Source organism: Pelecanus crispus, chromosome 12 (assembly GCF_030463565.1).
Source record: "Pelecanus crispus isolate bPelCri1 chromosome 12, bPelCri1.pri, whole genome shotgun sequence".
NCBI classification, from domain to species: Eukaryota; Metazoa; Chordata; class Aves; order Pelecaniformes; family Pelecanidae; genus Pelecanus; species Pelecanus crispus.
In genome coordinates this window covers 8,065,757-8,086,552 of record NC_134654.1, presented here as the reverse complement: position 1 = coordinate 8,086,552, position 20,796 = coordinate 8,065,757, and the positions used below count along the sequence as shown (strand labels likewise).

General features: G+C 52.9%; 2 protein-coding genes across 2 annotated transcripts; both read left to right on the top strand.

Annotated features, from left to right (window-relative positions):
- Window positions 1-99: 99 nt before the first annotated feature.
- Window positions 100-10,671, top strand: STYXL1 (serine/threonine/tyrosine interacting like 1). Its single transcript, XM_075720082.1, has 9 exons — window positions 100-202; window positions 954-1,015; window positions 1,494-1,620; window positions 1,946-2,006; window positions 2,923-3,085; window positions 4,484-4,629; window positions 5,427-5,521; window positions 7,574-7,683; window positions 9,864-10,671. The coding sequence occupies exons 1-9, from the start codon at window positions 100-102 to the stop codon at window positions 9,993-9,995; spliced, it is 999 nt and encodes a 332-aa protein (XP_075576197.1). The 3' UTR covers window positions 9,996-10,671.
- A 643-nt stretch (window positions 10,672-11,314) lies between these two features.
- TMEM120A (transmembrane protein 120A) lies at window positions 11,315-19,416 on the top strand. Its single transcript, XM_075720081.1, has 12 exons — window positions 11,315-11,389; window positions 13,877-13,995; window positions 14,509-14,625; window positions 15,129-15,188; window positions 15,935-16,030; window positions 16,329-16,418; window positions 16,827-16,892; window positions 17,278-17,339; window positions 17,607-17,699; window positions 18,431-18,495; window positions 19,116-19,184; window positions 19,274-19,416. Exons 1-12 carry the CDS (start codon window positions 11,315-11,317, stop codon window positions 19,385-19,387), a joined length of 1,026 nt encoding a protein of 341 aa, XP_075576196.1. The 3' UTR covers window positions 19,388-19,416.
- Window positions 19,417-20,796: the final 1,380 nt, after the last annotated feature.

Genomic DNA, 20,796 nt, shown 5'->3' with positions numbered 1-20,796 from the left:
CGCCCAGGCGCTGCGGGCGCGCCGCGCGCCGCCGTTGCCGGGGCAACGGGGCGAGGCCGGCTGGTGCGGCGGTCGGCGGCGGTCGCCGGGTCGGGGGTGATGGCGGGGGTGGCGCTCTGCGAGCCCCGCCACCTCTACAACATCCTCAACCAGCACCGGCGGCTGCCCCGGCTGGCGGAGCCCAACTACCTGTGCCTGCTGGGTGAGCCGGCGGGCGGGCGGCCGGGGCAGGCCTCCTGAGGAACCGGGGGAGGGCACGCACGACTGGCTGTAATTACCGGGGCCTTGCTCTTGGGGTGTTCCTCCCGTCCCATTTCAGGTGCCGGGACCCGGTACTGCTCTGGCTTTCATCACGTCCAGCTCTTCCCGCTCCGATCCGTCCCAGGGATACGCACTCTCCCCTGCTGCTCCCGGAGGTTTTAGAGGTGGACGAGATTTCTTGACCATTGCACAAAGACTGCTGTTAAGCATTCGCATCCTGCATAGTGCCAATACATCAAAAAAAAGGGTGCCGGCTATTACGATATTGTTAAATGTTTTAGTGAGGGCGTCAGCCAGTTTGGGAGTGCAGCTGGGGTCCCTCCGGTGCCCCTCTCCCCATCTCCGGGGCAGCACAGAGGTGCTGGATGCCGGGAGGTCAGAGCAGGCCCAGCGAGTGGGGCCAGGCTAGGCCGGAGGGCAGAGCAGAACGGAGCACGGGACTGGCGCTGGCAGTGCTGCAGTACCACACTTGGGTCAGGACTAAAGCTGCTGGCATCACTCCTTGTTACACATAGACACACACAGCATTGGGGTTCGTTACAGTCACATCAGAAAGTCTCCGTTTCTAAGAAACTGAATCTCTTTCTCTGGCTGATGGCGGTGCCTGAATGCCCACTGACTGAATTATGAACAGGATTCCACCTTTAAAGCATCAAATAAGCCAATCGCTCTGTCTTGGTTGTTTTTTTCAGATGCCCGTACCCAGCGTGAATACAATGAGAGCCATATTATTACAGCACGCAGGATTGAACAGGTGAGGGGGGATTACCGTTTGTGTGAACCATCCCTGGATTTAGCGATTAGCAGTAAACCAAAATTGGTTTAAAACCCAAGGGAACTGTCCCACCCTCTCCCCTGCCTGTTCCAGCCATGTTCCGTTTCTGCCACTGGGGGGATGTATTCTGTCACAAAGCAAAGCTGGCTTCAGTAGCCCAAGGGACTGGCACATAGGAGCTGCGTATCAGGAAAAATATTGCACAAGATCTAACATATTGTAGACTTGTCTCACAAAGGACAGTGCTGGCACCTTTACCATTGCGGCTGATGAAGCGGTCCGGTGTAGTTTGTGTCATTTCTGAATTCTAACTGGGTCTTTCAGAGTCAAGTACAGACATAGCCCCAAACCTGTCCTGTAGCTATAGAGTAGTAACTTGCAAGATGTCGGTAGCGTTGATGCTACATGAAAAGCTTGGAGCTGTGCCCCTCATAGAATTCCTCTGTGATTTTGGTAGAGTCCTACAGGGGAGTATCTGGTACCAGATTCCGAGGAGTTGGGGTGTGTCAGATACTGCGTGGTGTATGACTGCGAGACCAGCTCTTTGGATTGCTGTGACTATGAGGAAGAGGAGAAAGAAAAAGGTACCTGTGACCCATGTCAGTGAAGACCTCACTGCAGGACAGATATTCTTCCCATTCCTCATTATGAGCTTATTGGAAGAGATGCCAATTTATCCAGTTTTATTTGAAAAACTAACATCTGTGCTATGCCTCTGGTTTTTCACTGTATTGTATATGTTCTTAGGCTTCAAAAATCCAGACTTTATTTCAAAGCTTCCTGGTAGGTCTGGTTTCCTATCTGTGGACTGATCCTTTTGAAGTTCCTTGTTCCGTGTGAGGAACAGATTCTTTTTTTTTTTTTTTCACGTTTCACTGAGATTGGGCTTGTTCAATGATTGCCTTTTAGGGAGCAGTGCTTCTTCAGAGATTGAAAACACTGACTCAAGTTCTGTATGTTCACAGAATGAGTACTTCCTTCTTTGAGGGTTATAAAAGGCTTTCACATTATCATATTTAAAAAGACTTGGCTTTAATGGGGGTGATGATTTGATGGAGTTCACCGAGAAATGTGAAGAGCTAGAAACTTTTCCATGTAGTTGTTCAGTCTTCCTTGAACCATGGAAATGTTTAGCTTTCATGCATCCTTTGGCAAGGAGTTCTGCCATATGCAGAATCACTTCTGTATGTTTGTTTGGCTCCTATTAGCTTTATAAAGGCTACTATAGTGTTAGCAAAGATTTACATCACTTTTTTAAGAAAAAAATATGGGAGCGTAAGGGGAATGAATAGAGCAAGCACGTTCATAAATGCTCAGTGGTGAGATATTAGCAAGGCAAGGTGTGAAGAACCAGAACTGGGTTTCTATTGTGCTGATCTGTTTCTAATGCAGACATAGCTAGAGGCAAGTGGGATGGATCCCTTGGGAGAAGGAGGGGGAGCAGCCACTCACATAATTTGCTTTACTGAGGGGAGTGTTTAAATGAGTTGTGAAGAATTTATTCAAGATACTTCCCCCTTTGCCTAAAGCAGACTAAAGAATTAAAGGCCCTCCATAAAACTAAGATTATTAGATTTAAAGTAATAATACTTCCCTATCACAGAAACTTATTACAAGCATTTCCCAAAGAATAATGGGGAGGGAAAAAAAACATTATCTATATAGACCTACAAAAGAAACCAGAAGAATAAAAGATCAGGACAAGAGGTGAAAAGCAGCATGTGTTGTTACTGACCTGCAGCAACAGTTAAAGAATAAGTCTAGCTTTTAACAAGGCTTTCTGCAGACCATTAGATGAAATGGAAAGGAGTTTGCTGTCGGTGTCAGTGGGCCAGATTTAACCCCCAGCACTGATGGAGGCACTCTAAACCTGCCCTGGCAAATAGCTTTTTGATCTCATTAGATGCTGAGGAAGGAACTGCCATCCAATATGCCAGAAGCTTCGAGCAGTTCACCCGCCATCCTGTGCTTGTCCTGAGAGGCGGATACAAGTGTTTTTCAGCCTGCTATCATTTTCTGAGGACTCAGAAGATATTGTGGATGCCTCAGGTGAGACGACACTAATTTGCAAGTAGAAGACGTTAGCATTCATTTTCAACTAATGATGGCTAATGAATTCAAGTTAAACGATGTTGTAAACCTGATATCAGAGCAATTTCAAACAGAGGAATTAAATGGAATTTGAGTTACTGTGCTTGCCCTGAGTTTCGCCACTGATTCTTTTACAGCCACACTTTGCCTTTTTTATCCTTCTTCTATCTTATGAAAGACAGCTCATGAAAACAAACTGGGAAGGTTTCTCTGATAACCCCGAAACTGGCCTACTGGACAGTACAGATAACTGAACAAACAGTAGCAAATGATGAAAAGAAGCAGGTTCCTCTCTGACACGTGGTTATCTGGGATGTTACACAGTAAATGTTTTCACACAGAAGTGTAATTCCTGTCAAGCACTGTGTTCCATGTCTATAAAGCTTTTCATCCGGAAGGATCACAAAGCAAGTGCTGCTGCATTCTTTCAGCAGGCCCAGAAAGAAAACAGCCATCCACTGGAACACTGGTATCCTAATTGTTTGGTTTCACCTACAAACATTGATCTATTTAGCTTATGCGAAACAATTACCCTTTTTTCACATCTAGGACGGGACCTGAGGCAGGGCAGATTTAGAGGCCACTGGACAGCAGAGAGCATCGCATTGCAACATGTCTTTTGTTTCTGTTGTTCTTGTTCACTTCTGGTTCACATGAAATAGCCTGTGACACGGTGCTAACCTGTGGGATGCTACAGCACAGGAGGGAAAATCAGTTCACTTTGTGCTTCTTTGTGAAGGGTAGCAAGCTGCTGAACTTCCCCATCAGATGCAGTTGGACACAGAGTACCTCCTTGCCTCTCAGTTTAAGCTGTTGTTCTCTATTGCTTTAAATTGTTAGGCTGCTGCTTTGTTCTGTTGTAGCATTAGCCGAGCACTGGTGAGGGATGTAGAGGCACGGTTGGCTATTTGTGTATTTTTGTTCTCAGTCGTCACGCTGCAGACACCGGAAGCAGCTGCGGACTCATGTTGTGCCCCGACGTGGCACCTGCAGCTCTGCAGGTGGCAGATGATTTCATTTAGCCTTTGAAACAGTAACCGGGGAAAACAGCAAATGAATCTGTTATGCTGCAGTCCCTCCAGACAATGTAAAGAATATATGCTGCCTCCTGTTTAGTTAGGATTTGTTTCAAGTAATGCCACAATGAGAGCAATGCTGTTAATTATTCTCACTAAATCTAGCAAAGACTTCAATATGCAGAAAGTCCAGGTGACTAAATGAATCATTACACTAGAATGTGTCACGGGGCGTTGACTACATGTGTGTTCAATTCTTCATTACTTCTGTTTAAGAACCTCCCAAGCTAATAGGAGCAAATACACTCTCTAAACTGAACCTATGGTTTCTCTCTGGCAGGAATTAGACAACTTCCAGCCATACCCTGTAGAAATACTGCCTGCAAAGTTATATATGGGCAATTTCAAGCAGGCCTGTGACCAACAAATTCAGAAAGATCTGAAGATCAAAGCTCAAGTCAACATCTCCGAACAGCCTGCCACACTGTAAGTTAAATAGTTCAAGGTGTGCCCTCACCAATGTCTGTGCCTGTGAAAAAAGTGAGGTGGCACAGCACCAGAGCCCATTCACAGAGGAGTCAGTGTCTGTGAACTTCCAAGGAAACCTCGGGTTGGAGGAAAACTCTGCAGATTCGAGTGCTATTTCATGCTCATTTTTCTGATCTCTACACCAGAGGTAGCACAGCAGCAATGCAGTCCTGCAGCCCTCTACCATGACACAGGTGGATTGGGTGAGAGGAGGACTGGGAGGCCCTTGGTATTTCAAGTCTATCGCATACCATCATCCTTCAGGAAGAACCTACATCTTTGAATAGCCTTCAGAGCAAAATCTTACACACACATCAGTGTAAAAGCTAAATCACCGATGTTTCATGCTGTTGGTCTTCCTTCCTTACCTAGCTTGTGGAAGGAAGAGGATGCTGTCATAGAAAACCACATGAAGTGAATTAGGGGGCTATGTTCATAAAACTGCCAACGTGCACGCTGTGAAGACACTCTTGCTTTCAGTTCATCTGTTTTCATTTAGCTCTCAGACAAAAGAAGCTGTAGGTTAAGACATCAATACTAATACCCTGTGGAATGGAAAATCAGTAATTAAACTGGTTCTGTATTACAAGCACCTCAGTGTCTTAATGTAACAAATCCCTTATCAAAATGTTAATGATGATGATGATGGAAAACTCACACGTAACAGCAAACAAAATTATCAGCTTGCCTCCAACAAACACATTTTTTCAAAGCTGCTTCTCTGGTCCATGTCATGCTGTGTGCTCTTTTTGCAGGTTTGCAGAAGGTGGCAAATATCTCCATATATCTGTTCCAGATTCTCTCAAAGCAGATCTTTTTTCTACCTTTGCCACCATTTGTCATTTCATAGGTGAGTTGTTCTGATCTGGAATTCCTAAGACCTTGCTCACTCTAGATTACTAGGTGGGAGTGACTGCAATACACTCAAACAGGAAGCTCAGGCAGAAGGGTCGTAATCTTTCAAGATCAGCATACTCCCAAGCAAGCCCACACCCTAATGGATACCAGAGCTGCCTTACTAACCATCCTGATGGACAGAGAGGAGGTTTTACAGGGCATCAGAGTCTGATGTTCCTACTCACTTTAAAGAATACCTTACTCTCTGATAATAGTGAGCTTTCCACCCGATCTGAAAAGGCTTTGCTGCAGGATGTCTACTGGGGCTTCATAGGACTCCCTCCTATTCCTTTGTTCTTAAATACAACCCTTTGACTCTTACCAGCCCAAATCTTCAAACACCAGAGCTGTATTTGAACAAGAGCAGGGCACACATTGGAGAACTTACCACAAGATGCTGCTAATCTTTGTGATTTGCAGTGCAGACCCACCGTAGGGCCTAGGAAGAGTTTCAGGTTGGACAGCATAAACCTGCCTTTAGCTGATTACATCAGAGAGGGCAAGAAAAATACTCTCGAGCTCAGTGCCTGCAGCAGCACAGCAGATGCAGCTCCATCCTGTGATGGTGGCCAACCATGTCGATACTTTTATCATGCTATGAAATAACACCTGCCACAGACCAAGGCCCTGCTGTTCTACAGACCCAGAAGCAAAAGACCACCCTGTCCCCACAGACCTTACAATCCAATACAAAATAAGAAATGACAACTGGTCATAAAGAAACAAGGAAACAGTATTTGAGGATATAATTTTTGAGTCCTGAACTGAATATCGTGATTTGCATGCATTGAAACATAAGTATCGAAATCCACTTACTTGCCTTTCATTTTGCCCCAGTTTTTTTCCCAATAGTATTTCAGAAGAAAGTTTCTTTCTCACATTAGTTTGTGGAAGTTTCCAAAACAGACTGTAAAAGTTTATTAGCTGTAGCTCTTGTGGAAGTGTATACTGTTTACTTGATAGTCTCACTGTTTACTTGACAGTCTAGAGTAGATTATTTAAACTGGAACGGTTATGGGTGAACACTAGACTAAAGCTCTCCACGTACTCTGAGAGGAGTGTGAGTGTCCTCATGCCGGGTGTATGTTGGAGCAAGGCCATTTCTGGTCAGGTCTTAGAACAGAACTAGTATCTCATGATAGAAATAAGTCAGAAAACTCTGTTTTAGAGCTTGAAGAAAAAACCACAAACCCCCACAACCTCTCGACAGCAGTAAAAGAAGAAGATTTGCCCTATGAATTCTGGAGTTCAGTTGCTGATATTCTAAAAACATGTCATGCTGCCTGCTCTGGAGAGGCAGGGAAGAATTCAAAAGGTTATTAATAAAATATAGAACCTTTCAGGCACAGATAGCAGAGTTGATGTGATTAGGAGCAAGTGACAGCATCACCTTAAAGCCAAGTGGGCTTAGCTTTTGTAGAAAATGAGTTTGCTGATCTTGGTAATTTTCACTGCAAGGTATCCGTCATAAGAACATCATAAAACCAGTGCCCTGGCTGGCATGTACATGCTTCCTGCTGGTGATCCCCATGGAGGGGTAAGGGATTTGAAGTCTAAGTCCCTCCAGTTTGAGAGCCAGTTCCTCCACTTTCAGTGGAGAACAGTTAGGCTTGCATTCATCAGAAATTTCAATACCTTTAAACATTTCTGGGAAGAGTTTGAGTAGCTGATGTGGTGCTGACCACAGCTGATTGGTCATGCTAGGCCACTTTTCTTCAGTTATCTGATGCAAAGGCAACACTGATCTCTAATGAAGCATTGACTGGTCGTTGTCATTTGGTTCTGGTCTTCGAAGCCCCATTTTAACTCAGTGGATTTTTAAGAAAGGCAAATGTTTAGAGAAACGGGAGCTGGCAGTGCCCATCTGCTGCTGTCAGGGTTCATGAGGGTTCCCGTCGCTCAGGCTGCTAGCCTGTCAGCTGTCACTGAATTAGAGCTTGACTGTACAATTGGAAGCTTGATTTCCCAGATCACTAATTTGTGATTGGCATTTCTCTTTACTCAGATGCTCAGCTGGATTGTGGAGCGGTCCTAGTGTTCTCCAGCCTGGGGATAAGCCGGAGCAGCACAGTAACCATGGCCTATCTTATGCATTCCTGCCAGTTTTCCCTGAAGGTACGTCACTGTCATATTTCCCACAGATACTGGCTGGGTCTGCAGTTTATTTCTGTTTCTGGAGCCTCATTACTGTAGTAATGAGAAAGACATTATCCGTGCTTTCATGCAGACTATCCACCTGACAATGTAACAGATTCTATTATAGCGATTGTATCTTCTTTATACCGTTAAGGAAGTGGCTTAAGTGTGATTTTGGATCTGTGAGTCCTTACCCTGGCACCTGTGATATGTTTGCATTTCCCTTCTTAACTATGGGGCTATAAAGATAATGCTGTGGTTATAGAACTTAGTATTTCTGCTTTCCTCGATCTGAGAAAGAGAGTATCTGGAAGCTACTGGAGTTAACCCCATCTCTTAATACCATGGGGGTTACAGGGAAATTCAGAACCCAGTGTTTGCAGGGCTCTGATTTACCACTGGACTCAGCAGCTCTGGCTTCCTCCTGAATCCTATTTTATTTCTCCAGAAGCAATCCCCTCCCACAGGTAGTACTGTAGAGAAATCTGGAATGGGGTGGTACTAGCCCGGGAGGGACGTACAGGTTAAATGGCCAGTATACTCTGTTCCATACCTCTGAATAAAATCAGAAAAATATGAATGATGGCTGAGAATGACCCAGCTGTTCAATAGCCTGATGGCCTCTGCCCAGGTGCCAGGCTCTTCTTCCCTTTGCATCCAGCGCATGGGCATTGTGCTGCTGTAGGCATCATCTCATGGTGCCTGCTTAGCACAGAGCAGGCTGGTTCCCATGGGAACTGAAAGGTGTCTCCTTAAAAATCTTGTCCTAGTTTGGAAAATGTTTTCTCCTTTGGGAGCTTGAAAGGATTGATCCAAGCTTCACTGAAGCTGGGCTTCTATCTAATCATTTAATTGATTTTGTGCAAACATTTGCAACATAAGAGCAAATCACTTAGCATTGCTGTGCGCCAACGGGTAGTTTCAGGTTGAGTGTGCCAACAGGGCTGCAGACACTATTTCGTCTCTGCTACTAACGCTGGGTGCGATTGCTCCTGCACGCTGATAACCATTCCCTTGCACACTGAATTACTGGAGGTGCTTGCAATGGCAGTGCAAAAGTCAAAGGCTGATCCTTGCAGTTTCTCTCAGTTGGTGTGAACAGGCTGGTCTCAGCATTTTACTAAGTGCCAAAAAAAAGAAGAAAAGGTTGACACAGCAGTGGAGTGCTGCAGCTGGCCTGGGCTGTTGGCCGGGCAAAGCTTTCCTGGGGGATTACCCTGGCAGACAAGTTTTTTCTTGCAGATGAAAGCAGTACAACAGATTTCCGTGCGATCCTTCACCCAATCTCAGCAAAGATCTTTGAGAGCTTTGAAAGACGTGGATATTGCAAAAGAGGCAGATTTGGGATGTGTGGCCTCTTACTCTGTTAGTAATCGACACGTGAATAGATCTATTGAGTTCAGGGGAACTACCGACATCCACACCATGGGCCCAGAGGAGTAAATATTGGAAGATCAGCCTCAGAGCCTGCAGAATCACTGAGATTAGAAAAACAAACCAATGGAGCACTATCTTCTAACCTTTGGTCTCATTTTGCTTAAGCAATCCTCTGCATGCGGGGGGCAGTGGGAAGTGGGAAGACGAGCACTACTGGGCAAACCCAAGGGTGCAGCTGGAGTAAAGCGGAGTAATGCCAGTGGATCTGCCCTGTGTGTAGCAGAGTTCCTAGCTGATTACATGGAACTAACAAATAATTAAGGTGACTGTAATTAATGCAGTGGGATAACTGGAGCTTCATAGCTGCTCTGCCGCAACAGGTCACACCAGTCCCGGAACACGATAACCTTTTTTGCTTACCTGTGAACAGCTGATACTTCACTTATCATCCATGGAAGAAACAGCATTTTAGGGTAGAAAATCCAGGACTGCATTGCTCCATCGGTGTAAAATAATGCAAGATACCTGCCAGGTAGTGAAAGCAGCCTGAGCTGTCCTCATACCCAGGAGAGAAGAGTATGAAGGTGACAGGCTTCTCTGAAGTTCACATCTTCATCCAGTTTGTCCCTGCTTTGGTAGCCAAACTCTTATCTGCAGGTTCTTGCTGTCCAACACAGGGAGTAAATACAAAGCTGTGTCGTTCACAGGTGTAGCTGCTTCATGTAAATACCCGAGATTCAGTTCAAATTCCTAGCACTCCTTTGCTTTCCTTCTGTTTACAGAGAGCTTGGGACTACGTTCTGAAATGCAAAACGAACATGAGACCACACCGGGGCTTTGTGAAACAGCTGTCAGACTGGGAGACCCAAATCTACAGGACCACGATCACAGACGTCTCTGAACCAAATTACTGACAGGGAGCAAAGAGAACCCCCAGCGGGGAAAGGCGCCTCCCTGTCCATACCACCGTGTCGGTAGAAAGTTACTGGAGCTCTGTTTGAAAAAAAGATCTTAACGGAACAGAAAGGCTTTCCTCTTTAGCTCTATATTACTTGGGGTCAAGTTTTGGAGCCATTAGGGAAACTCACCCATGCTGTAGAAGGTGGCAGTTTGGGGAAAGCAAGTCCTGCGGGCTGTAGCCCATTACACACCGCTCGTCTCTTTCATAAGCGAAGGGGCTTATAACCATGTTATCGGGCACGCTCCTTACCCCAGGTATGGGGAAGTCATTAGGGTTATCTCTGAAAAGGTTTGTCGATCCATAGCTGGGATGGTAAATTTAGAGTTTGATGGCACCCACTTCCAGCCCGGTGAGGTGATGATGGAATTTCCCCGTTTCAGAAGCTCCTCCACTCTGGCGTGCCTTCTCAGCTACCTGCAAGCACGGACACGGCCTCTTGCGGACTCGCTGGTTGGATTGTCCAGCGAGACCACGCTTCCCACTTGCCACCTTCTAATACAACAACCTAACCTCCGGGCGTGGCTGGTAACTTTGAAGCATTGATGCTGTTACGTGAAACCTAACTCGGTGCTGTCCTCTCTCTTACCGCACTGTAAATTCTTCGTATTGTCATCACAAAATAAAACATTACAGAGAATGCTCCTGGGCTCTTCTTGCGTTGTGTGCTAAGGATTTACCGGGGTTTTTCGTTTTACATCATCCCCCTGGGTTTGTAATTCAGATGCAGGAGGTCAGGGAGGGAGCTGGCTGGCCCTTACCCTCCTGTTGGTGAATCCACAGCAAGAACCTGAGCTGGCAGCGAACTGGCCATGTGCTTTTCTTTTTTCTTTTCTTTTTTCTTTTCTTTTTTCTTTTCTTTTTTCTTTTCTTTTTTCTCTTCTCTTCCCTTTTCTTCTCTTCTCTTCCCTTTTCTCTTTCCCTCCCTTTTCTTTCCCTCCCTTTTCTTTCCCTTTTTTTTCTCTTTTCTTTCCCTTTTCTTTTCTTTTCTTTCCCTTTGCTTCTCTTTTCTTTCCCTTTGCTTCTCTTTTCTTTCCCTTTTCTTTTTTTTTTCTTTCCCTTTTTTCCCGCTCCTCGTCCCCCCTCACTCCAGGCCGCTATTTCTAAGGAAGAACGGCACCGGCTGGGCCGGCCCCGCCCCGCGCTGGCCCCGCCCCTGGCCCCGCCCCGCCGGGGCGTGCCCGGAAGCGGGGCGGGAGGCGGCGGCGCCCAGCGCAGCCCAGCGCCGCGGGCCGGGGCCGGGGCCGGGGCCGCTCGCCCGCCGCCATCGCCGCCATGGCCTGCGGCGCCTCGGCCGCCGAGTGCCTGCGGGAGTGGGAGGAGCTGCAGGACGGCTACCAGCGCATCCAGGTACCGCCGCCCTGCCCGCGGGCAGCCGCTCCCCGCCGGCGGCGGCCCCCGACAGCCCGAGCGGAGCCGGCTCCGGGCCGTGTCCCCCCCCCCCCCCCCCCCCCGCTGCCGGCCGCTTCCCCCGGGAGCGGCGACCTCAGCCTCCGGTTGGGCAACACCGGCCGGGGCCGAGCGCGGGGGGACGGGGCCGCCGTTGCCTCAGGGCTCGCCTGGCGCCGGGGCGATCGTTACCCTCCGCCGGGTCCCAGGGGCCGGGGACCCCTCCCGCCCGGCCCGGGCACCCCGCGGGTACCGCCACGGGGGCGGGGGGTGCCCGGGCAGCGTCCCTGACGGGTGCCGGGGCAGCCGGGGTGTCCCCGCCTGGGTCCCGGTCGCTTTTCCCCGTGGGGCCCTGCCCAGCCCTCGGTCACCGCTCCCGAAGGAGCCCTTGGGGGTGCCGGGCTGCGCCGGGGCACCGCCGAGGGCCCGCCTAAAGCCTCGCCCGGCCCTGGGCCCTTGGCGGGAGCGGGGGCTTGGCAGGGCTGGTCAGCCCGATTACCCAGCCCGGGATGGACGTGGCGCGGAGACGTGAGCGCTCCAGACTTGTAAAGCCTAGGAGCGGGGAGCGGCGTGGCACGGCCGGGGAAGAGGTGCGCAGATGCTGTTTCACGCTCCTTATCGCTCCGCTCAGCCCGGCTCCGGCAGACCTGAAGCCAGGCTCGCAGGGGAGCAGAGGCAGCCAGGAATCTGGTCACGCTACAGCCGGACACCTCGTCCCGCCGGCCTGCCTCCCTCGACCCCGGGCACTCTCCATCCCGTGCCCTGTCACCCGCCGGGGCTGGCCGGGGGCTCTGCCAGGAAGGTGACGGGTGTCAGAGACGTTTCCACCTGCTTTCCGTAATCCCCAAGGCGCTTGCTGCCAGGGGAAGGGCTGGGCAGGGGGTGCCTGCCTCAGACAGAGGTCACCCACGGAAAAGGTTGGCTAACTGTCTTCTGCTGCCGTTCAGACCAATCGGCTGCATCTGCACCAGTTCCCTTTCCCCCTCCTTCCCCCCCCGGGAGCAGGGCGAAGTGGATGTTGTTGCAGACACACCACAGCTGTGCCCAGATCTGGGGCAAGGGAGGCTTTGAGAAACGTCCTCTTGCTCCATAGGGGTTGCGTGGATGTCCTGGGTCACCTGCTTTGAACCCTGCCTGCGGCCACGCACTGCCGGCCCTCGCAGCGTGACGGCCCTTGCCTTTAGAAACCTTCTCCTGGGGTGGCTCCTGATCCAGGCTGTGCCCGAGCGTGGTGCTCAGGTGGTCTATGGAGCAGCGAGACCCAGGTTGGCACCGCTAAAGGAGCTGTCACAAAAGCTGCTTGCTCTCAGTTAACTCCAGAGCAAGAGAAGGAGGTGACTCCAGGTGGGAGCAGGAAAGCTTGATGGTTGAGCAGGGAATGTCCTGGGAGAGATCAGGTCCATAAATCACTGCCGGGGGAGCCAGGGCTATCTGGGATCTGTTCCCACCCTGCTGCTGCTTGTCACCAGAGGGAGAACAAGTTGTTTCTGTCCTCTGTGTCTCAGTTTCACCTTTCTCCTTTGAGATCTGCTGATAAAGTGCACGATAAGAGCTATGGAGGCTAAAATGTGTGTGTGTCAAGGTCTAGTCCAAGGGTTGTTGTGAGCAGCATGTAATTCCCTGGTGAATGTGACGTTCAGGCTGCCCGTGCTCAAGGTGAGGCTGTTTCCCAGCTGACCTGGACAAGAAGGAGCATTGATCCAGCATGCTCTCTCCTTTCCTTTCTAAATATAGCAGAAGAATGGCATCTAGCCTTACCCAGGTGCGGTTGGGTTACCGCCGGCACGAGGAGCCGGGCAGTTGGCTGCTGCAGGTCCCGTCCCCTTTGTCCGGCTCATTGACAGGCTCCTTCCAGCTTCCCTGGGGGTGCTCGGGATGGAGCCCCAGAGCCACGAGTCAGGGCAGCGGCAGGTGCAGCACGAACCTCCAGGCAGAGAGAGCTGCTCGTCCCGTCCCAGCAGTCAAAGCCACCGCTGCCGGGTGGCTGTGGCTCTTGGTTACAGCCCTGGCCCCAGCAGTGGGTTTTTTCCCAAGTCTTTCCTATCCCCTGTGCCGCAGTCAATGGTTTCCCAACCATGGGATTATCCCTGGAGTGAGACCATGTTGCCGGCTGGACTTTCACAGCCTGCAGCTGGAGGGGGGCTGGACACAAGCCATGTGCGAGGGCAGGACCAGGCTTTGCCATGGGGATGTGCCTGCACCTGTAGATAACTTCCTTGGGATTGGGGATGGACATCCTCAGTGGCTGCTTCTCCCCCCATGGAAGCAGGGATGTCTGCAGGCGGTCCCCAAACACGCCTGGTCTTCTGCAGCCACCTCTTGTCTTACCCAGCCTGCTGTGCAGGTGAAGTTAGAGACAATTTTTGACAGATGCATCAACAGATGTCCCCCCAAGGACAGGGACAGCTGGGCAGGCAGCTGTAATGCATGCCGGTCTCTCCTTCCCAGGATAATCACAAGCTGTACAAGCAGAAACTTGAGGAGCTAACCAAGCTTCAGGATGGGATCTCCAGCTCCATCGCACGGCAGAAGAAGCGGCTGAAGGAGCTGTCATTGTCCCTCACAAAGTAAGTTGGTGTCCTGCAACGGTGCAGGGCGGGTGGGCGGGGAGAGCAGCAAGGACGGGGCTATTGAACTCATCTCATGGCTCTGTCTCCAATATAAACATTACCGCAGCCTCAGTGACAGCAAAGTGCTGTGGAGGTCTGGACTCACCCGGGCAGTTCTTCCTCAGCTTCCCTTCCCTCTGCCCCGATTTGAGCCTTGTTTGCAGCTTGGAGCTTGCAGGGGCTTTGCAGGTAACTTGAACTGCCCGCCGTCCCACACAAAGCTCTCTCCGTCCTTCCTTGAGGAGAAGACCTATCTGGCCTCACCTCGCTCTCACCCTGCTTCCTTTTCTTGAGCAACATCCCAGCCTGACAGAGGAGCTCACCCTGCAGATGGAGTCATGGACTTGCCTCCAGTCCGTCTTCCCCGTCCTTGGGGTGTCCTTGTCTGAGACAGTCCTGTATCAAGTGCCAGCACATGCTGATTGTGTTACGGAGGCGATCCTGATGCCAGCGCCTGTGTTTCCTCCCCAGATGCAAAGCCCACACGAGTCCCGAACAGGAGGAGTCCATCCAAGAGACTCAGAACCTAATAAAAGAGAGGCAGAACGTTTTCTTTGAGATGGAGGCCTATCTACCAAAGAAGAACGGGTAAGAGGCACCTTATTTCTGGGTGAAACACCAGGTCGACCCTGCGGCTGTAACGCTGCAAGGCACAAACCTGCCGTCACCCTGCTCCCGGCAGTGTCCCAGCCGCGCTGCCCTGCTTGGGCTCCCTGGAGGACACCTTGGCAGGAGCCAGGCTGAGCCTCTACAGCGCTGCCACCCTTGTCCCCCTCGCTCTGTCTGCTCGTGGCCTTCACCTGCCCTTGAACAGCGGCCGTGCGTGGGGGCAAGCCCTGACAAACACCCCGGTGCCAGCGGGAGGTGGGGGGTGTGCTCGGCCGCCTGTCCCCCTGCCCTTGGGAGGAGATGCCAGAGCGCTTGTGCCGGTCACGCCACCTGGCAGCTCCAAATGGAAAACAGCTGGGTGCTCGTTCCCGGCCCCGTGGCCTCAGCGGTGGCACGAGAGGGGACGGCTCTGCTTCGCCTCCGCAGCAGTGCTGCCAGCTCCCGGGCAGGCGCCTGTCCTAATGCCTCTGCTCTCTCCCCAGGTTGTACCTGAGTCTGGTGCTCGGGAACGTGAACGTCACGCTGCTCAGCAATCAGGCCAAGTACGGCCCTTTCGTCACTGCTGCCGTGCGCTTTGCCTGGCTTGGGATCCCCTTGTCGCCAGGAAACGACAACTCCTCCCGGGCTGAGCTGCCACACGTGCAGACACGTGGCTGGCTTGATCCGCCTGGTGCAGATTCCCTTCCCGGGCTGTCCTCTGCTTCCTTTCCCAGAATCAGCTGAGTCCTTGACTCCCTCTTACACTCCTGCCACCGGGCTGGGACAGACTGTTAGCTCTGACAAGCTAAATAGGATCCTCCACCAAAGCTGTGTCTGGGTTTCCCCCATGTTAGGGACTTCCAGGAGAGACAGACTTGTGCAGCCACTGGCGAGCCTCCCTCCTCCTCTTCCCTTGGGAAACACCAATGGCCGATTTTGGCCCACGAGAGCCCCACACACGCTGGGACACTAATGCCAGAGGTGCCCAGCCAGGAGCCCATGTCCTCCTCCCTCAGTTCCCCAGGCCTCCCCTTGAAGAGCTGAGCAGACGCCAACCTGCCCAGCTTCCCAGAGCCCTCTGGGCCACCCGCCAGGTTGGCGTGGTTGGGGGGTGACTTGAAGTGCTCTCACCTGTGTGAAAGCAGTCCCGTGTACTCTCATCTCAGAAATACCCAGGGGACGAGGTTTTTCCTGAGCATGTCCCACAGGTTCCCATTGGAGCATCGCTGTTGTCTAGCTAGGTGGGATGGGAGGACAGAGACTTCCAGCAGCCACCTCGCTCCAAGCCTGTCCTTGTGCTTCCCTGCAGGTTCGCATATAAAGATGAGTACGAAAAGTTCAAGCTCTACCTCACCATCATCTTACTCATCGTGTCCTTCTCCTGTCGGTTCCTCCTCAACTCCAGGTGAGTCTGGATGCTGGGCAGAGATCTCCCAGGGCCGCTGTGTCCTCTTCTCCCGTCCTGAAAGGTCCAGAGCTGAGCAGGAGATCCTGACAAAGGATCTGGCTGCTGCCCTGGAGGTGGGGTGGCTTTTGTGGCTGCTGCAGTCTCACTGTGGCCATGTTGGCTGGTGGAGGAGCAGGCCTCCCTGCCCTCAGCGTGGGTGGGCATCCTGCAGCGATGGCTGTCTCGGTGCCTGTGCCCCCAACGCATGGGCAGTGGCTCTGCTGCCACCTTCACATCCTGCTTTGTTTCCCACCAGGGTGACAGACGCTGTCTTTAACTTCCTCCTGGTGTGGTACTACTGCACCCTCACCATCCGGGAGAGCATCTTGATCAACAACGGATCCAAGTGAGTCCCTTGGGCTCAGGGAGGGGGGCGTGCAGTGAGTTGGTCCTTCTCTGCAAGGCTGGGGAGTTGGGAACCATCGCGTAGCTCCATGCTTCCCAAGGGAGCAGCTCCCTCCCACTCAGGGTGTGGAGCAAACCCTGGTAACGAGTGGGGCAGGAGGAGCTCCCTGTGCGGAGGTGGTGCGGGAAGGTGGAGCAGCGGTTGGAGTGGTCCTGGCCCCTGGGTGCCACCTGGACCGGAGGCGCTGGGTCCTGCTCCGTGCACGGCCTTTCGTAACCAGCCCTGCTGCTTGCCTGCCCTGGGAGCTGGAGGGTGGCTGGCACTGGGCTGCCACAGCTCTCCTGCTGTGTGCTTGGGTCTTGATTCGTGCTCAAGACCTGACGCCCCTTCTCTGTGTCTGCCTTCCAGAATCAAAGGCTGGTGGGTTTTCCATCACTACATCTCCACCTTCCTCTCAGGTGTCATGCTGACATGGTAAGTGTGCATCCCCCCATCTTTTGGCTGTACAGACCCCGGCCTGCTTGGGCTGCGGCCAGCTCAGATGAAGGGGCCTTCACTGCCCTAACGCATGGCCGCAGTCCTGCTCTCTGGATGTTGTGCTCTACCAGTCAAGTCCACACATTCCTCTCCAGGCCCAAGCACCCTAAACAAAAGCAGCCGTCGGCACCTTTGCGCAGCAGGCAGCACAGGCAGGGTCCCTGGGCTAGGAAACAGGATCCCCTGCGTTGCAGTTCTTGTGGAAGGGCTATCTCAAACCCCTGCTTTGGTGGGAGCCGGGGCGAGGCAGAGTGCCGTCACCCCGGCTGTGTGGCAGGCAGGGCTGGCTGTGTCCCCTCTCAGCCCCATCGTCTCTCCGCAGGCCAGATGGGCTCATGTACCAGATGTTCAGGAACCAGTTCCTCTCCTTCTCCATGTACCAGAGTAAGTGCTGCCCCGTGTGCCGGGACAGGGGCCTGGGACCACGGCTGGCCTCAGGCGCTGAGCGTGCCTGCCTGGCTCTGCGACGCGTGGAGAGCCAGCTGTAGCTGCTCACAGCTCTCTGCTCACCTGGGTTTTCCCTCGGCCTCTTTCCACCACCCTGGCGCTGGGACAGTCTTTGTGCGCAGCATCATCTCGGAGCCACACTGATGTGGGGGCCAGGGGATGATGCCTGGGCACCTGCTGACAGGAGCCACGCTCTCCTTGCAGGCTTTGTGCAGTTCCTGCAGTACTACTATCAGAGCGGGTGCTTGTACCGGCTGCGAGCGCTGGGCGAGAGGCACAACATGGACCTGACTGTGGGTAAGCTGGGATCTTCTCTTACTGATTGTCCCAGTCCAACTGGACCTGCCGTTGCCGCAGGGCCTGTGGCTGTTAGCAGCCTCCCTCCCTCCCTCCCAGCACCAGACTGGTGCTCAGCTAACTGGGAGCTGTGGTTTCTGTTAAAGGCAATGGTGACAGTTATTTTTGCTGCGAGGTTAGTTTGACTGTGGTTTATCAGTGGCAGAAACAGTAAAAGCTTCAAGTAAAGCCAAAGCTCTAAAAGCAGCACGTCCCTTGAGGCGGCATCATCCCGTCAGCCGGATGCCCCCCTCCTCCTGCTCTCCTGGGGCTGCTGGCCCACAGCTGGCGCCCTCGGGATGCGGCTCCTGGCATCTGAGCTTCCTCCAGGAAGCTGCTTCACAGACAGAGAACCTCCCTTCAACACCCCACGTACCTGTGGGCTGTCACCTCCCCGGCCCCTGCGACATGGAGTGCTCGGGCTGAGGGACCGCAGCTGCGGGCGAGGGCAGCTCTATGAGAGCAGCTTCCTCCCGAGAGGCCCACGTTGGCCTCAGGCGAGGGATCCCTGCCACGGTCCTCCCAGGGAGTACGAGCACCCACAGCAAGGCTGCGTTAGCCTGGCAGGACCCTCTCAGCCAGGCACAGGTTGGCCACTAAACCTCCCTGCCTGCGACCTCAGGAGCTGGGCTCCATCCGGTCCCCCAGCCAGCACGGTCTCGGGTCCCCATGCAAACCTTCATCCTTTGCAGAGGGCTTCCAGTCCTGGATGTGGAGAGGCCTCACGTTCCTGCTTCCCTTCCTCTTCTTTGGGCAGGTGAGTGTGCACTGATCCTTGCAGGGACCTGCAAGAGGCCAGAGCCTCGGGAGCGGATCGTGCCGTATTCCTGGCTGCGCTTGGCAGCCTGGACATCAGACAGATTCCCACAGGCTGCTGCAGCCATGCGATACGATGCTGGGGCAGGGAAATGCTTTCAGCAAATGCTGAGCCTTTTCCTCCAAAGCACCCACCACCTCCATGACTCAGCTAGTGAGATGGGGAGGACCTGGGGTAGTTCTGCCAAGTGCTCGAGTGATGTGCAAACTACAGGAGAGGGGCTGGCTCCGTAGAACCATTCCAGAAACCCGTCTGAGCTTCAGCTCTGAGCTGCTGCTGCTGAATGTCCAGTTCTTCCTTGGCCAGATCACTTAGGCCAATAGACCAGCCTACTGCTTTTGGCCAAGGCTTCCTCCTGGCTGTTGGGCTCCAGAAAGTGGCAAGAAAGGGGGAGATATCCTAGCTGCGGTCCTCTGGGGATGAGTCCTCTGGCCCCGAGCCTGGACACGGTTTCACTGCGTGCTGGGGCAGGCTGGCCTCACATGAGGTTTGCACCCAGAGGAAGCAGCTGGATGAGCCTCTGAAAGCAGAAACTCCCCTAAATCTCCTCTCTCCTGCAGTTCTGGCAGCTCTACAACGCTGTCACCCTCTTCCGCATGCTCCAGCACCCGGAATGCAAGGAGTGGCAGGTAAGGGGGCTCCCAGGCAGCTGCCCCGGGAAAGGGGGATGCCCCAGGCAGGTCCCTCCTGCTGACTCGTGCCTCTGCGGCTCCCGCAGGTCCTCATGTGCGGTCTCCCCTTCTTCATCCTCTTCCTGGGGAACTTCTTCACCACCCTCCGTGTTGTCCACCAGAAGTTTCAGAACAAGAACAAAGACAGGAAGCGGAATTGAAGGGGGGCAGCGTGGGGGCCAGGACTGTTTCTCCCCACCGGCTCCATCTCCATCTCGATGCCGTCCAGACTCTGGTGTCTCACTGTTCCTTGGAAGCCTGGGTGTGGGACAGTGTGTGCTTGCAAATAGACTGCGTGTTCACTGCGGTGCTGGATCTGTGCCTGAGTCACTCACCTGGAGTCAGGAGCACCCTGCAACTCCTGTCCCATCTGCCTTCCTCCTCCAGGAAAGCAGGGTGCCTGGGACAGTTGCTCCTCTGCCCTGAAGGCATTTACTGGGATGGGTCTCTGGGGTCAAGCCCAGCTCTGCTAGGGCTCCCCACCCCACTGCAGGCAGGGGCAGCCCAGGGTGCCCACTTGCATCAACGCCCCTGGGACAAGGCTGGGTCCAGGGCTGCCGGCTGCCTCTTGCACAGCTCTTGGGGTGCTCAAGGCTCTCCCCAGCCCTGCAGCCCTTGCATGTTGAAGGCAGAGGTAGAGAGGCCCCCACATCTCACAGGCTGCAAGCAGTCGCTTCCCTGGCTGCTCCAGCAGCCCTCTTTACTTTTAAGGGCAGCTGGAGGCCACACACCAGTGCTGGCTTCCAGGGTGTGTTGTACCCCTGTTCCTCCTTTACCTTGAAGCCGCAGGGCAGAGGGGGCCGAGGTGGAGGAGCTGTGGCACTGGAGGGGTGGGAGCACCACACACCTGAACCAGGCTTCACGCTGGAGCTGTGCAAACAGCACCCTGGTCTTGCATCTCTGGAGGATGCACATGTAAAAATAAAGGGAAGGTGCTGCCCCTGGTCACTGGGGTGGTCTCGAACAGCTTGTGTGCTCTACAGTTTTGGCTCATCTGGCAGTGGGCCCCTGGCACGTTGTGTCAGGGGAGGGAAGAAAAGCCATCTCCAAATGCCCCTGCACCAGCCCAGGGTGCAGCGGGGCCGGGAGGGCAGTGCTGTGAGCTCCCTCCTGTGGCACCCCCTGGCCTGCACAGCTCCGTGCCACAGGCCACTGAGGGAAGAGAAGCCCTGTACTACGACTGGGAACTCCTACAGTGGTGGGAACCAAACAGCACGTCCAGCACAGCTGTGCCTCCATCCAGAGCCATCCATCCCCCGCTGCCATCCTCGTGACCCTGCCAGGGCTCAGCACCCCAGGGTAGGCACTGGCCCCAGCTCCAGCTCAGCCTAAACCCAGAGCTGCTGCCTGTTCCCCAGGCTTCCTCCTGGTTAGCAGCCATTGCTCCTCCTGCTTCCCTCTGGCTGAGCAGAGAAAGCAGTAAACAAACTACAGAAACAGTATTTTTTATTCCAAGGGCAAATGTATTTAAATAATTTACAGTCATTGGAGAGCCTGAAAGTTGTTTTTTTTTTTTTTCCCCATGATTAAATCACAAAGATGTTAAAATAAAAACAGTATTTAAAAAATG